Consider the following 18,629-nt stretch of genomic DNA (forward strand, 5'->3'; position numbering starts at 1 on the left):
TCCACATTTTATGTAGTTCTTCCCACTTGGCATTTTTTAAATATTTTTATCAAAGCATTTTAATCGAAATACTTTTTTATTATTAAATTATCTAATGCAAAGATGAACATGAAAAAATTATTAAACTAAAGCATTTTTTAAATAAAGTTTATGTCATTTTGTTTATTAAGTGAGTGATTTTCCTATTTGATGTGGAACACTTTTTACTACATTTAATTCATATTGGGTTAGAGCAGTATCCAAAACCTCAAAATTAGACAGATTTTTGCAATTATATGATGTATTTAAATGTTTGTGTAATTTGGAATGTTTAGTTTTGACTCATTTATCCTAGTTGTCTCATTTATCCTGTTGTTAAATGCCTGGAGGTTTCTTATTAGTTTAGGTTTTTTAATTAAAGTAAACTCCAATAAATGAAAGCTTGAAATATTTTAAAAAGTATCAATGTACTTTTTTAAATATTTCCATGTAATATATTTCAGATTCCCTTGCTAAAGAACCAGTAGAAGTTGGTGTTATGGTTAATGAAGAGAAAATTGAAGCAGGTGTTTGGAATGGCACTGTTGATACTAATCGAATATTTAATTGTGATGAAACACCATAACTTATTAACTATGGGGTTGATGGTACCAAATCTGGATTATTTTATGCTGGCAAAGGGGATGTATGTCTAAGAATGTATAGAGAAAACAGAGAATGCGTCACAATTCAACCATTTGTTTTATATTCAGGTATGCAATAATATATGTGGTTTAAGAAAAAATATATATATAATACTTGCTTAAAATCATTTTTTATTAATTTTAAGGCAATATATGTATGTGCCAGGTGATATTTAAATTTGATGTCTACTTAAATGAAAAAAATGTTAAGCGACCCATCATCTTATTGTCAAATAGACATAGCTCAAGACTAGACTTTGATGTTTTATTCTTTCTTGAGTTAAAAAAAAATTCAACTCTTTGTCACTCCACCAGACACAACAGGATCTACTCAACTTCTTGACCAAGTAAATAAGAACATTCATAGCAAGTATCGTAAACAGAAAGACTACGTTTTCAGATGTTCCTTAAACAAAAAAGCTTTTATGTTAGTTCTAGCCAATATATGAGACAAAAACAATATATTGGAAAACCAAAAAAACTACTACAAAATTTGATAGAAGAGGTAATGTTACTGAAAATTCATTGAGTGTTGAATTTATGCAAAAAGATAAATTTGAAAGAGCAGAAAACTGTATTGAAGCAGAGGAACAGTCATCTCCCTTAATTTCTTTGTCTGATAAAAGATGTGGTTCAGCAAGTTACTGGAAATCAAACTTAGAACAAGCTATGGAACTGATTGATGAACTTCTTGAAAAAAGTATCCAACTGGAAGAAATACCAGCTTTTACGACAACCAAAAAGGTCAAGCCTAAATTATCAAAAGACATGACACATGTTACCCAAGTACATGGTTCAATGACAGCAAACAATGTATTAACTGTAAATAAAACCATAAAAAGAAACAAAGAAAAAAAGTTAAAAGAAAAAGAAGATGCTGCAAAAAAGAAAGAGGAAGTTAAAAAACTTTTTATAAAATGTATGCTTCAATGTAATTGTAGAGACATAAAATGTAAAGCTTTTGGCTTGAAGCAGTGTAACCTGTCTTATTGTTATGAAGTCTGTTTGCAGAAAAGTAAGTTGCAAAGTTAATGGACAAAATCCAGAAATGATTTTATTAGCAGGTGCTAGAAAGAAATGATGGAAATAGTTAAATGAGATATTTGTATAAATTTTTGTGCAAATTTAGTGAAAAGGATTGATTCTGGCTGATTTTTTTTAATGCCCTCAAAAACCACATGTTGAATTGCACATTTTAAATGTTTTTTTTACAAGTTTTCCTTTTGCTTAAAATGCAAATGGTTTGATTTATGTATAGAGTATATAAAAGATAAATTAACTAGATTGGATTTGCAAACTTAGTCTAAAAAACCACAATTTTATAGCAATTAGTCTTAAAATCCCAAAAAATTTATACAATTTTTTTAACATAAAACGTTTGTAAAAAATTTTTCTTTATTGTTATCTTTGTTTTTTTCTATTTTAATTGTTGCTGGAACATTCATGTAACGAAAATATTTTTTTTATGGTTTTAAAATATAGATTTAAATTTTTATAGCCATATAATTGACCATGCTGTTTTTGGGGTGCATTCACCTGACCACCTTTTTTTGGGGTGCATTCACTTGTAAGGTAATTGAAAGTTTTTCGAGCTTTATATTCAGAATTAAATATAGCATCAGGTCAGGATTTAACAATGCCAGCGCAAAAACCAACCTACCTTTACTTTACAACAACATACAACTACCTTAGTGGTGTAGTGGTAGAGCACTTGCCTCATAAGCAAGAAGTTCTGATTTGATCCCCACCACATCCCTGGTAGTACCACGCTCAACTTGTTTCTCTGTTCAGTGGCTTTGTTTGTCAAGGTTTGTGTTTCTGAGTTATAGAGTTGAGAGAGGGTTGTAATTACAAGTAATGTAAACTCCTTGACTATCGAGACCTTCATGGCCTTGGGGAAGTAAATTAAAATTAAAAAAACAGCTGCCAACCTGAATCTCTTAAAAAATCGGCATGCAAAAATGCATGTAAAAAATATGTAGTATTCATTCATTAATAAGTTCATAATTTATTTATTATTACTTGTTTTCTTAGGTTTGTCAAGTTTTATTTAAAAAAAAATTTATCCCTTTTTTTTTAATTTATTTTTTTGTTTTTTCTTAAACTTATTCAAGAATAGCAAGGTTTAAAATTAAAAATTTATTTAAAAGTTAATAAAAATTACTTTTCAAATGTCTGTTGTTCTCATGCTTTTTTACTTAAAATTTTAGCTTGATTATTTTATTAATTTTTAAAATCTAATATTAATTTATTTTATTAGTTAAAATCATTCATTTACATGTTTACAGTTATTTTAATATCATTTAATTAAAAAACATTAAACTTTTTTTTAAATTTGACACAAGTTAAGATTTTCATTAAACCCATTTAAAATAAGAAAGGCACCAGTGTTACACAAAGCAAACTCAAAACAAGTCATAATGCCTAACAGAACTGTTATTGAAAAATGGGGGATTAAATCCTGCGGCTTTTAAACAAATGAATCAAATGAAGTAAATTTTATTTGTAGTAAAACTTGCCAAGAATATTCAGAGCTTTTGAAAAATTATCACAATAAAAACTCAATAAAAATAAAGACTGTGCTAAATTAGCAACAAATACATTTGTATGTGAAACATCAGTCATAAAAAAGAATAACTCTTCAGACCATATTTTATGCTCTTACACGCATGTATGTGTAAAGTTTAACATTTATTTATACAAAGTTACAAGTTCATACTGTGCTACAATTTCAAAAAATACTTTTTTATTAAAAAATGGAAAACAACTACTGAGTTTTAGAAAAGAACCGAATGCAAACTGTAAATGAGTGAAAACTCTTTACTCATTTTTTTTAAACAATAAGCCATTAACAAAATCTTTGTCTTCAGCACATAAACTAAATTTGTATTTCTAAGCAAAGTTCTTTCTATGATCAATCCAAAAAAACCAATAAAAATGTAATAAATAAACTATGATTTTTTTGTTGTTAATAAACAACTTCAAAACTAAAAAATCATTAATTCATAAATTTGTTATATACTTACATAAAATTGAATTGCTACATTCTTTAAAATATTATTATCTGAAGCTCTTATAAAGCAATGCTTTTATACTTAATCATTACCCCTTTTGTAACAGAAAGTAAAAAATTCAAATAAATGTTTTGCCAACCTGATGTAGGCTAAATACGGCACTCTTGTGCCAACCTGAGATCTTTCAAATTTCCCATATTAACAATTGTCGTTGTCAAAGTTACGACAGTGCGTCTAATATGTCTGGTAGATATACTGGACTCCAAGCTCGCATTAAAGAAGTTAATCCTTTAGCTACATTTGTACCATGCACACTCTTTAAATCTTGTTGGTGAATGCGCTGTGGACTGTTGTATATATGTTTCTGAATTTTTTATTCTGCTTCAAAATATTTATAAATTTTTTAGTGCCTCTACAGATAGATGGGAAATACGTCAGAAGAATTTGATTAAAACAGAAAATGTATCACTGCGTTAATTTGCTGCGTTAATTTGCAAACCTGAGATCTTTCAAATTTCCCAGGCTGCATATTGTTTATAAAAAACTTGTGCAGAAGAGAGCAATTATTAAAATAAGCTTTCTCATGAAATCATGAAACAGCTAAAATGGACACTAAAGTAGAACCCATTGCAACACTATCTGTTTTATTGTAATATTTTCCTTGAATTAGAAAATGAGAACCAGAAGTTATAACCTCAAGTAATTTTTTAAACTGAGTTTTAGAAAATTGTTCAAAGCAATTATTATTTTTAAAGAATAAATTATTTACTATGTTGATGGCTTCCTGTGTAAATAAACTTTATGAAAGGATATACTTATTAGTTACATTAAAGGTAAAATTACTTATGATGCTCAGTTTAGTCACATATAAAAACTTTTTAAATATTTTGATAAGACCTAAAAGTAAATAAACATAGAAATGGGTCGAAAAGCAGTAAGTGAAGCAACAAAGTGGCAAATAATAGGTATGAAGGATGGCTTAATGATCACTAATAGAGAAATAGCAAGAAAAGTGAAAATTTCAGAGAATTGTCAGATATACTCTAAAGACATTGCAAACAGTCATGCAGGATCAAGAAGGTTAAAAAATAATAATGAGCACGAAAATAGTCTTAAATTTCGTAAATAAGAGCTAATGTGAGGTTAAATTATCATGAACTCACCAATGCATTCAACGAAACCTGTGAAAAATGTATTTTGTCAAACACAGAAACGTTTTACTAAGGAAAAAAATTGATGTCTATGCAGCTATTAGAAAACCTGATAGCTAAAAATAATGTTGAGGGCTAGAGATCGGCTCACATCTATATAGACGCTAGAGAACTGCATAGTTCCATCAATGAAAATGCTGATTGATCGAAACAAATGGTGGCAAATTCAACAAGATTTGGTACATAACCACACAGCTCGTACAGTAAAAGTATAGATGAAAGAAAATAAAGTAAATTTACTGACATGGCCAACTTGATCACTAGATTTGAATTCAATTAAATCTATTTGGGCTTTGATGGACAAATAATTAGTCAAGGCGCAAATAAAATCCATAAATAGCCTTAAGCAAGAGCTAGATGCCATTTAGAGAAGAGTTTCAAACGAAATTTGCAACAATCTTGTAAAACCAATGCAAAAAAAATATGTGCTGCATGCAAAAAAGCTCATGGGGGAAAATAACATATAGCTTAGATGTTATTTTTTTGTTTTAAATATTTACATATTGCAGTTTTTTTATTGATATTTTTTGTTACTATGTTTAATAAGAATATTATTTTTTAGTATGCCATCCAAGATGCAAGATTTGTTTAAAAAAGATTTTTCTGACAAATAATATATATACATATATATATATATATATATATATATGTGTATGTGTGTGTGTATATATATATATACATGTGTATATATATATGTGTGTATATATATATACGTGTGATTATATATATACATGTGTATATATATATATATACACGTGTGTACATATATACTCATGACCCAGCCAATTTAGGAAACCTATTAGCAAATGTAAGAAGCTTTTATTTTTTAATTTTTTTTTAGTAATACCTAATGAAAAATTTTTTAAGATTTTGGGGCCTAATGACAGACTTTAGGGGGGGCCTTGGAACTAGTAGCCACGGCACTGTATATATATATACATATATATATATATATATATATATATATATATATATATATATATTTAAATATATTCATTTAATTTATTTTAACATATATACTATAATAAAAAAAATTATAATAAAGTGAATAAAAATAAACAAAGTTAATAAGAAACGGAGCTGCATATAAGCTTATTGAGTTCAGGTTAAAAACTCAAGAAAATATTTTAAGTGTCTTGTTTTTGATTGATAGCAAAAAAAATCTGCCTCTGCAATGATATAACCAATTTTATTCATATCTCACATGGCACTTGCTCTAATACCAGTTCATTTGATACTTTACTGAAAAACTAAAAGTTGAGTATTGCAATATATATATTTTATCATAAGTAAAATAATAAAAAAAATAATAATAAAAGTTCTTCATTAATATATACTGGCATTCTAAATCAATACCCTCATCTGATGATTTCAGTATAATATGATTGATAGTTAAGTTATGCAAGATTATTAATTGCAGTTGTAATTTGTAATGCTATGTAATTTGTGTGACTTTATTTTAGACCATAACTGTTTAAAGCATTTTGAAAATTTTTTTTTGTTATATATTTATATTTACATGCAACATGATTATATACCATGTACTACTGACTAAAGAATATTTTTATAATTATAATAATTTACAATACCTTGATGGACACCATTGAATCTTTGAAACTGATTTTGACTGATTAATTGTTACTAACTACAAATTTGTTAAGAAACTTATTTTTTTAACAAAAAAACAAGAATTTGTTTAATAAAAAAAAACTTCAAAAAGAAAAGGATACTGGTTTTTCACTGTTTCGTATATCCCATACAAGTACAGCACCCTATAAAGTATTAAAACTAAAACTATATAATAAATATTTCCATACTGGGAGCTAACTACGTGTAAAGCATAAAGTTACATGAAAAAAAATTATGATCCACAAATAATTTCTGATTGTATTAGTCTTTATTTTCTTGATATTAAAAAACTGACATTTGAATTTGAAAAATCATTTTACACTTGAATAATATAAAAATATATTGTAGTCTTTATTTGTATTCCACTACTGTTATTTAAAAAAAAAGTATTTCCATTCTTTTCCTTGAGCTAAATCAGGAACAGTCTGCCACTTACACAAACATGTAATCTAGAACAACTTATCAAATGACCTTCTGCCTTGAAAGATTTGCTTTTACAGACAAAGGTTAAAAAAAAGCATGTCAGACATAAAACCTACCATGCCTTATGGTGTTTGGATGAAGAAAAATAAAAGGTTATATTGTTATACTTCTTTGAACAAAGCTTTATAAGCGAAAATAGGAAAAAAGGTTATTTACTGTTAATCAGATTCCTTCATACCCTTTCTTCGTTCAGTAAGCTGGTGTAAATGCAAACTTGTTCTAAATTATTTATTGTTTAGAATGATGAGCGCTAGACGCTGGTATACATAAGAAAATTTATTTCCTATTTTTCAACATTTTTTTATAAAAAACCAACCTCTGCAAATGAAGCAATACGATTGCAGTTATTCTTATCAACACTTATACCATTAATAGCTTTGGTAGTGGCTAAGACTTTTGGGTCCGGCGCTAAACGAAATCATTAAAACAGAAATCTGAATGAAATCTATAAAACAGTAGATAGAATGAAATTATTAAAACCAAATAGGATAAAATAATAAAAAAGGAAAAGCTTTACAATATCTAATTGATATATTCATCAGTGATAGTTGTCAGAAAAGGATAAAATTCTCTGTATTTTGCCTAATTTTGTTTTAATTTGATTAAAGTTGATTTGTTGACATCTAGTTTTTATCAGAAAGCCTTTATACTCAGAGAGCAGACATGTTTTAAAAAAATATTAACATAGCTATAATAAATTCTACTGAACAAATATGATTAAAAATTTAAAGTGTTATTGCTGATGTAGGTCCATTAATCAGGCAATGCAGAGATCTTTTAATATTAGCTGTACTAAAAATGATAATATTTCCAGTTGACTTAACTTGTGCTATTGATTTTTAGCAAATGTGACATATTTATTAAAGAATATAAAAAACCTCTTTCTTATGTAAGAGACATTTGATAATTACAGCGAAGATTCAAAAAAAAAAACTTCTATCATTAATTATAGATTCAAAACACCTGCACAAGCTTGAAGACTTTCACGAATGTATGGATCTGAAAATTGTATATAAACTTTATCTGAGCATATCCTCTTTATCTTGATGAAAAACATTTTGACAAAATAAAAGTAAGAACAAAAAGTATTGTAATGCTGTGAATTCAAAATTTTGATCGTGGTTGTGGATTCAAAATTGTGATCGTAAGTTGTGGAGTAAAAAAAGATGATTCACAACTTCCACTGCTTGATTTAACTGAATTATTGATGAATGTTTTACAATAATGACAATAATGACATCACAAAATCCTGGTATGGCTCTTAGCAAGCAAAATCATAAAATTTACAATTAAACAATAACTTTTTAAAATAAAATCATAGAGCTACTCTGTGGATTATATTGTATGAAATAGAAACCTGTTTAATTTGGTTTTATATTATTGACAACACCAATTACTAACTTGGAAATAAAGTTTCTTCTAGAAAAAAAAAGGCTTTTTTTATGACATTGTGATTTACCCAGGACTGCCTAAAATCTTTTTCACTGGTACATGCAAAACAAGTAATTTCTACAGCTCTTCAATTAAAAAATTACTCTTATCAGTTTTTCTTGATATAGTTAATAGTAAAGTGCACAACCCACAACAAAAAAAATACCATTGTTTTACCTAAAGATTAGGATAAAACCTATGGCTATATCTAAAACAATGTTGAGCAAAACTGTTTGTTTAATATTACAAGGTCCATAATTTCTAGAACTTAAAAAAATTTATTCAATTTGTTTTGAATTTCTAGGTTCTAAAAATAAATTAAATGGTGCATACAAAGAGCAAAAACTGAAAGTTTTTTTTTTGCTTGAAAATAGGTTTATAACATTCAGATTTGAAATATTTAGACTTAAGAAAAAAGTTTTACTATTAAAAAAAAAAAAAATCTAAAAAAAAATTCTTGTTAACTTCGCATAAAGAGTATAATAATTTATGCATTTGCTTTGAAAGTTTAAATAAAACTAATTTTTAAAAAAATTGTAAAACTTTTGTCGAAACTTTTTTTTTTGATGTTTTTTATTTTATAAACATTTACTTTCTAAACTTTTGTTCATAAATAATTCTTTGTTTGTAAAACTAATAATTATTTCAAAAAACATAAAAAGTAAAAACTTTTAAAACAAATTTTTGTTTTTATTTTTGTTTTTATTGTGTTTTATAATTGTTTTTACTTTAATTCATTTATGCCACGCGGTAAACTGGTAAAAACTTTGCCATCGTGTCCGCTCTCTGAGTATATAGCTTTTCTAATTTTTATTACTAACATACTAAACTATTAATTTCTTACATCTTATATCAAATAACCTGAGCCATTTTGAACCCTGTCCTGCAACTAGTGTTCTTGGTTTATTTTGAAGCCATTGAACTGATACTGTAGATTCAGAAGCCCCTAACACATGATAAAAATTTAATATTTATTCAACCTATAAATGATATATTCAACAATAAATTTTAAACTTATTTAAGCCGTAAATAAAATTTATAAAACTAAGTATAATTTAAATTTACGGAAAAAATGATTGAACAATTCATATTAAAAAGCAGTACGATATAAAAATTTTTCATTGGGACAACTAGTCAACTAATGGTAAAAAGAATGGATTAACTAATCATTTACAATATTAAACAACCCATCATTTTACAGTATAAAAAACAAACTGCTTGAAAATATGAGACAATTAAACTTAAGTTTATTTTCAGTATGAGGAAATACAATTAGGTTCATTTTGCAGTTTGAGACAATTAAATTAAAGTTTATTTTCTGTATAAAAAATCTTTATGTGCCTGTCAATGTCAGGGTAACTTGCCAAAATCTCAGTTTTTTTTCTTTATTAGATCATTTATGGAAGATGAGATACAAAATACAATAACTACAATAAGAATACAAAATCAAGAGATACCATGTTCAAATACTGCTTTTTTGCTTGTAGCAGAAGATCTAAAAAATACTTGATGCACTATGTACACTATCAAAACTAGTACAACATAATAAATTATAGAAAAACAAAATAGTAATGTATAAATAATAAAACAATACTAATTTAATAAATATAGGGGAGACCGGGGCTAGTTGCCTCTGTTTTTACTCTTTGAACTCTGCAGCCCTAACGGCAAAATTTTTTGTAAATATTAAAAATTTTCTTCTGGGGCCTCAAAAAAAAAAAAAAGTTTGCCAACTTACCCCACCCTGGGTAAGTTGGCACAAACTTTAAAAATAAATATTAATGTACTATTAAATGCAAAATTTATAGGATTTTTTTTACTATTCATTTTAGCAATAATTTTAGGCCAAAAATTTTTTATTACTTTTAGCTGGTACCAAATATTAGTTCATATAACAAGTCAAAACAGTAACCCACTTTATATTTGTTATAAAAAAAAAACCATATTTTTTTTTTTAATATTGTTAAAAATAAAAAATTAAAAAAAAGTTTTATAATTTTTTATTTCCATAGAAAATGCTATGAGTCAGCTTGCCTCGTGAACATTTTTCCAATTTACCCCAAAAGCCTTTTTTTCAATAAACAGCCTAAAAATCCTGAAAAACAGCAACTATTGAAAAAAAACCAAACAAACTATTGAAAAAAAAACAAAAATGGTTGAAAAACTGAAATTTTTTCAAATTTTTTCATTTGACAAACTATTTTCGTTGTAAAGTAAAAAGGAAGCAATGTCTTAAGTTATGTTTTTGTCCAAAAAACACAAAAATCCCAATATCTCCCATGTGCATGCATGAATCCTAACAATACTCCAGTAAAAAATAAAATGGTCAATTAAGATGGTTCTCTGTTATTTTTGGCACTTTTTGATGAAAGGCTTTGAAGATAAATGTAGTACGTCAACTTAACCCTGCTGCCAACCAGCCCCGGTCTCCCATACTTTGTTAATATAAATATACTAATTGTTAATATAAATATACTAATTATTATTAATATTAATATACTTGGTAAAAAAACATTAAAGATTTTTAAAAATATCATTTTAAAATCTACAAAGCTTATTAAAAACTTTAAATTTTTGTTAGCATTAGCAAAAGCTTCAAAAAGTTAGTTTTTACCTTGATTCTGTGTTACCAGATGCTTGAGAAATCACTAAATAGTATAAACTGGTACAAAGAAATCGAATAAACTGATACAAATAAAAAACTAATACAAAGTTTAAAAGAAAGCATATCAAAATCTTAAACTTTATTTTCTTTAAAAATTGAAAACATTTTTTTTTAATATTAAAATTTGTTAATATTTCAATATGAAACTAACAAAAATTAATATACAGCTCTGCTAACCCAATTAAAGATTCTATATTAAAGAATAACATATAGCATAAAAAAACCATACCAGATTTTGTTTCAACATCCCATACAAGTAGAGAATTATCATAACGGACTTTGTCTAAACCAACTGCTAACTAAATATGAAAAATTGCTACATAACTACCAGTGGTGTGCTGGCACCAAAAAGTCCATACAAGATTTTTTTAAAAAAGCCTTTTTATACAGGATTTTACCATATATGCTTGATTTGAAGGCCCATAAATATATAAACGCTATGTTTTACAATGATATATAACATAGAATAAACTAACTAGCATGGTTACATAGTAATTAAATAATCATAAGGTCGGTAAAACAAGCAAAACTAAAGATTGCCTAAATTAACTTTTATGGGTTAACCCTTAAATGTTAAATTAAGGGATCACAATGGTAATACATAAATTAAAGAAACCCCGCCAATTTACGCTGTTTCTTTAAGTTAGTACAACCGTTTTAGGTGTTTTTTGTGATGTTATAGTAAACATTGTAGATAATATTTGCATTTTATAATATAAAATACTAATATACTGCTCAATGTTTTAACACTTTAATTCAGATAATTAAACAATTTAATTTGTGAAAGCATAAATAAAGTGGATACAAATTTTAAGGTCTTTCAAGAATAAAAAAGCTAAAGGCCAATGCAGGATACCCGCATAGTCTCTGGGACCAGCACGTGACTGATAACTACAATTTTTTAGTAAATAACTTATTTAGATTTGATATTTATGAAAATTATTATTATAATTTGAAATTATAACTCGCATAAATTATGACAAATACTAATAATTTATAACAAATTAATATCAACTATAATAAAATTACTAAATTAGGTTCTTGTTCATTCCATGCAACTTCATGGCAAGTTCGTTCAGCTTTTGGAGCTATTAAAAGATTAAATTAAAACTTCAATAAAAATAAAAAAAATTATTTTCCATTAAACTACAATTATGTAAATATAAAATCGAAAAAGTAAATGAAGATCATTATTATAATTAAGAAACAATATTTATAAATTGTGATAGTAAGTCACCACTTATGCTTTCTGATTTTACCCTAATAAAAAAAAATCATCTATAAAACATAAAAAGTGTTCATTTTTCATTGGTCATATTTAGTAGATATAAAGAAAATCTTCAATACTTTCAATAAGGTTACATTTTTTTATTCTGTAAAACTCAAACAATTGAATTTTTTGTAATTTTGTTAGGTAATCATCGAGACTGTTTACAATTATTGACTTTATTAAAGCAATTATTTCTCTAATTTCAATAATTCAATAACTTTTTTTGCAAAAAAAATTTATTAACTTTTTAACTTTTTAAGAAAAATTTAACAAAAATGTAATTTGAATATGATTATAGAAACTATATAGATGTATATACACACACACATATATCAGCATGATAAATAACCTCTATATAGCCTGTATATCATATATATGAGGGACTTTCCCAATTGTTGAAAATTTTTTCCCTAAGTTTAGAAGACCTTTTTTTTTTTTTAGAACTTTAACTCTAGCCAAGTCACTTAAAAATAGTTTCTACGTTCAGTAATTAATTTCATGAATTACAAAATGTCAAAATGTTTTCAAAAATTAAATTTTTGAAAAAATAAAATTGTTTAGTCATGAAATGTAATTAGTGATATTATAAGGGAGATTAACAATAAAAAGGACAAATAAGAGACCAAGAATAGAACATTGAGTAGAACTCAGAATAGAGATCAAGAGCTAAATATTGTTGTACTCCGATTGTGATGCTCTTTTAATCACATGATAATTACAGAGAACTTCTCTGTTGTCAGTTGGTGATGTTTGATCCAATTGAATAAAGGCTTATAACTTATGTTTTGAGTTTACACTAGAGTCAATGGTGCATTATCGAAAACATTACAAAAGTCAGTGTAAATTACATCAATAGTATTACCTTGGTGAACACCTTCATTTAAGATATCTCTTGTTTCAACTAGATTTGTGATGCAGCTTCTTCAGCTCATAAAACCATGTTATTTTTTGGTGATAAATCTGTGTTTATTGTAGAACTGCATAATTTGATTGTGTATAATGCTCTCAAGAACTTTAAAGGGTACGGATTAAGTAAAACAAAACAACAGCTTGATGTTTTTGATATGGAATTTCTTGAAGATAATTTTAATGTTTAATCATCTCCAGAGGTCTAAAACAATGCAATCTTTAAGCGATTTACGGTAAACTACTGTAAAAGGTGTAGTGAAGGTAGATGCAGTTTTTTAGGACCCTCAGATGAAAGTCATTAAAGTCCATTGATTTCCAGCCTGTGTTGAACATCAGTGAATATGATATTTTAATCATTCATATCATAAGTCAGTTCTCTTTTCAAATGCTGGTATTTTATCATTGACAGCTTTTAAAGTGAATACAGATTGGAAGTAATTGTTAAGAATATATGGTAACAATATATTGTCTGTGTTGATATGACCATTTTTATCTTCTAGTGATCTAACTGTGTAGTTGACATGTTATTTATGTTTCACATGGCTGTATAGTCTTTTTGGGTCAACTTAAAACCATTGCAAATGTATCTCTCATAATTTGCTACTGCTTTTTGTGCAAGATTACGCACATTTTTGCACATTATTTTGTATTCTTTCTTAATTGCTTATGAGCCCCAATCCCAGCAGCTCAGTATTGTGCCCAAAGGCTGTGTTTACATTTAACTGCCTTTCTAACATCTAGATTAGTCCAATATTCTTTTTTATCAAGATATGGCAGTCGTGTGAATGGAATCTAACATTTAATGGCTTCATTATAGTGATGCAAATTTACTAGTAATTTTTAATTCAAAATTTCCCCAGAAAATTTTCTAGCAAATTTCAAATCTAAACTGGTAAATTTTCATTTGAAAAAAAGATTTTAAAAAACTTTAGGAAAGCATTTGAGAGATTAGCTCTTATTGAGTTATTTCCATGACTTCAACCTATTAGACAAAAATTACTTGTTTTGAGCACTTGGGTAGTGTCTTAATCAACTTACCTAGTATCAACCAACCAGCCATTTTTAACTCTACCTTCACTTCAATACTTTCTTTTAAAACACATCTCTCAATACTCTAATGAAAACAAAAATTGTAAACAAAATATAATGCTTGCTTTACATTTTTTTGGGTGAATGTCTAAAATGAACTTTCCTCATTAAAGAGCATTAATTAATAATGTAGAGGCTCCAATCAGTGATGGATTAAGGGTGGGGGTTTTATTTTGAATCAGGGCCCCAAAGTTTTGGGGGCTTCAATTCAAAATAAAAGATTTTTTTAAAAGAAACTCTAAAAGATAAACCTTTGATTAATGATATGGAAAGGGGCCCAACTAAGAATATGAAAATAATTTAAAATAGCCTCGGGCCTCAAAAATTCTTTGAATCTGCCACTGGCTTAGATGCAAGATAAGCAAATGAGACCCTGTTGTATTGACTGGAGATCAAAAGGTAAGCATAAATCCTAAGTAATAGGGTTTTATCTAATATAAATTTTTTTATTATTTTAAGCTAAATGTTCTTTTATAAATTTACACATTTTTTACAATTTACACTCAATATTATTTTTAATAGAAACTATTTTATCTCATTTTTGAGAGTTCTGTAAAAGCTGCTAAGAAGAATTTTATAATGTGCCATACTTACTCAATTTCATTGGAGTTCAGTTATTTTATATTAGTTTTAGCTGTCATGATACCATTTTTTATATGGCTACACCTCCAGGATTTCGACTATATGATTGCTACAGTGTAGTTTGTAACCTATGAGTTGCGTATCTAACATGTCAGTGGACCAAGTTTCCGCATAAAATTGTAAATCAGGAGCTATTTTAGCATTGTTTTGTAGTTTAAGGCATTTTTGTATGAACATGTGTTGTTGGTCCAGAACCTTAGTTGTTTGAGTTTATTATTTTTATTTTTATTGGTTTGAATGAGGTGCTGACAGGAATTGATCTGATGAGATTGACAACAAGATAATGAGGTTAAAACCATAAATGATTTTGTCTTGGATGTTGTTAAGGAAATCTACTACCACTACATTTCTTTCATTTTCTTGTCTTAATTTTAATTTGGCTGCTGTAGTGCTAAGTAGTTTAGCACTCTTTATTTTGTTTGCCTCTACTTTTTAAGATTGAGGCAAAGGCCTTAAGACTTAACTCTAAGACTTCTGGGCACAATAAATAATGCTTGCTAATCTAGTAACAAACAATAAAATTATAATTTGTTACTAAATTATAAGATTACTAGAGCATAACATTGCGCTTATCTGAAGAATATAGCAGGATGAAACTTATTTACTTGATTTTAAATTTTTGATAAAATCTTTTGACAGAGATGAAAGTTGTTTATTTAAACAATAAAGTTTGTATATTGTTAAAAATGTCTTTATATAATCCTCATACACATACTTTTAATTAAGTTTTTTCCCATTAAAGTAAAACATTAATGTTTTTAATTTTGTTTAAATTATAACACAGGCTTCTGCTTTATACAAACAACAAATCAAAAGCTTTGATATAATAATGGAAATTTAATGTAATAATAACAATAACAAAATTAAATGAAAAAACTCTACAACTTTTAATTGTTCTTTTATTAAAAGTGTAATGGTAACTAAGTTCTTAGTTCGAAACAATTAAAATTAAACTTTTTTCCATATTTTGAAAGTTATATTATTTAAACAAAACCTTTTCAGCAATAATTTTAACAAAATTAATCAAATTTATTATTAAATTAAAAACTTTTAATAAGTAAATGTTAATTGTAAGAAGCGTTTTTAATTTAATTTTGCAAAAAACATTATGTGTAATAATAAACATTTTGAACTTTAATTTTAAATTTAATTTTGTAAAAATGTTTGCTAAAAACATTATGCATGATAAAAATACGCTTTTAATTTAAATTAATTTCATTAAAATATTTTCTAAAATCATAATGTACAAATATTTTTTATGAAACAATTGAAAATTTTTACATGTTACATAGACTAGTTTAAAGGATCTATTAAGGTTTTGATATTACATAAAAACATTTTTCGTAAAAAATTTGACAAAAAACTTTTTTTATAAATCTTCCCCTTTAGTCGTATTTTAGTCATTTCTCTTTTTTCTAAATAAGAAGTATTATAATATAACAAAATAATATAAGATAAAAGATTTAATGCTGCATAGAAGTCAAAGGAAATAAATCTAGAAAATTCTAACCATGACACTTTGCTTTGTATTATCACTTTTGATCTGGCAGCAGTTATATCTTTAATTGCTCTTTCTGCAGTTTGTGTATGGCATAGTGTGTCAGATAGTATAATTGGTCTGTTATAAGTAAGTTGGAAAAATGGCGGTGATGTAAAAATACATTGTGTTTAATCAATCATTTTAAAGTACAACTTGGCTGCTAAATTCAAAATAATGTTGTTTTTATCAAATATTCATTATTCAAATTGTTTGCATCAAATATTGTGGATTTCATTTGGAAATTGATTTATGAAATGTTTCAATCATTCAGAAGTGTCTGGTTTACTTTCAGTTAACTGGGTTAAACTCAAGGAGGCTGATCAAAAAAAAAGCAATAAAAGGATCACTTATGTGTATGGATCTATAGAACCACAAGATGTACTTTTAAAAGTGTCAAAAAAGAGAAAAACAGGAAAAAGTTCATGAGGCAGAGGAGAGAAATTTACAACGGTCAACAAAAGAAATTGTTTATTGCTGCAAACTCCAATGCTTTTGTATAGGAGAATGTGATGCAAAGTCTTTAAAGTAGTGCTACAATGTCATTCCAAGTCTACATGTACTAAAATGATTTATTGCATCGATCACAAGTAACCAACAATGATTCTTTACGCATCTGCATTATCATTCTATCATTCCTTTAGAGTCGGATATTTCAAGTTTTAAAGACTAAGAGATGTTTTTTAAATGAAATGTTTTTTTATTGTGTTGTGTTCAGAGATTTTTTTTAATGTTATTCAAAATATACATTGTTATTCTATCAAGAATTATATATTTTCTTTTTATGTTATTAAAAATATATACTCTTACATTAAAACTATATTTTCCGTCTTTTTTTCTTATTTCTTGTTATATTATCCAAAATATACGTTGCAATTGTATTAAAATTTCCCTATATTTAACCTAATAGCCTTAAAAAAACTGCATCCTTGGCACTGTGTAAAAAAATGCAAAATAAACTAGACTAGATCTGATTTCAACTTTCCTAGTGGTTTCTAAAAAAGTATCTAAGAGTTTTTTTTAGCTTCTTCCATGAGAACATCAAAGAATGAAGTCAACTTGCCTGTCAACAAATCCTTTGATTTTAACAGTCAAAGTCACTTGTCAACTTTACACATCAAAGGGGTGTCTGCCAATGCTGGTCAATGTAGATTATGTACCATCTTTTGATTGAAGCTGACAATCTGTCATCTAAATGTCAATTAAAGCTATATCAGCCAGATGTTCAGAGAGAAACCAAAGATGCCTTGAAAATGCCTTATGTGCCTTGCTAGCAACAATCTTTTTTAGATAGGTCTATAGATTTTAAAAAAATTTGATGCCATTGAAAAATCACAGTTTTAAATAGTGTTTTGTTTCACTGTTTGATGTAAACAAGATTGACAAACATAGTCAAATGTTTCAGCCAATAGCCAGTGATATTCGTGGATTCAAAAGCAACCATCTTGAACTGAGTTTTAAAAAAAAAGATTTTTAATGTGTAAACATCTTTTGACATCAATCTTGCATAATAATTGTTGGACTGGAAGCTCAAACTTTGCCAAACAACATAAAAATTTTCGATAATTATCTCTAGGCTGTTATGTTTGGAAATGCTTGTGTATTTACCAAGAGCACTTGGTAAATAGATAAGCATTTCCTGTGAAAATATTTTAAAGAACAACCTCCATCACACAATAAAGATATACAATCCAAACCATTTCAATTCCCAGAGGTTCTTTGATTCTGGTACATGTGGAATTCGAAGCTTTTTATTTGTTAACGCAGATTCTATTTATCAAATGCAGTCATTTTCTTATGCCTCACCTTTTTCTCTACCCATTTTTGGAATAGACAACAACTTTTCCTGACCATTCACATTTTCCTTGACCATCTGACATTTTCTTGACTAGGTGTCTTTCTTTTTTTCTGAATCGTTTCGCTGTAGATAGCTAAAAAATTGACCTTTTAATAGGCCAGTGCTTAGGCCAATTAAAAATTTTTAAATTTAAAAAAAAAAAAATTAAAAAAAAAAAATTTAACATGCAAATAAAAATTAATTTAAAAAGCATCAAATTTAGTACAAATTTACAAAAGTTGATGCCAGA

At 26.9% G+C, this 18,629-nt stretch overlaps 1 protein-coding gene across 1 annotated transcript in view; it reads right to left on the reverse strand.

Annotated features, from left to right (window-relative positions):
- Positions 1 to 18,629, reverse strand: part of LOC101237679 (GATOR2 complex protein MIOS-B) — a 60,817-nt gene that overhangs the window by 35,094 nt on the left and 7,094 nt on the right. Inside the window, exons 6-13 of the mRNA XM_065810480.1 lie at positions 12,125 to 12,183; positions 11,325 to 11,394; positions 11,045 to 11,078; positions 9,888 to 9,925; positions 9,275 to 9,376; positions 7,316 to 7,407; positions 6,618 to 6,659; positions 6,477 to 6,532 (exon numbers count right to left, since the gene is read on the reverse strand). Coding sequence (XP_065666552.1) covers positions 6,477 to 6,532; positions 6,618 to 6,659; positions 7,316 to 7,407; positions 9,275 to 9,376; positions 9,888 to 9,925; positions 11,045 to 11,078; positions 11,325 to 11,394; positions 12,125 to 12,183 — 493 coding nt within the window. The remainder of the gene's footprint in view (positions 1 to 6,476; positions 6,533 to 6,617; positions 6,660 to 7,315; positions 7,408 to 9,274; positions 9,377 to 9,887; positions 9,926 to 11,044; positions 11,079 to 11,324; positions 11,395 to 12,124; positions 12,184 to 18,629) is intronic.

This window comes from Hydra vulgaris, chromosome 11 (assembly GCF_038396675.1).
Source record: "Hydra vulgaris chromosome 11, alternate assembly HydraT2T_AEP".
Classification (NCBI taxonomy): domain Eukaryota; kingdom Metazoa; phylum Cnidaria; class Hydrozoa; order Anthoathecata; family Hydridae; genus Hydra; species Hydra vulgaris.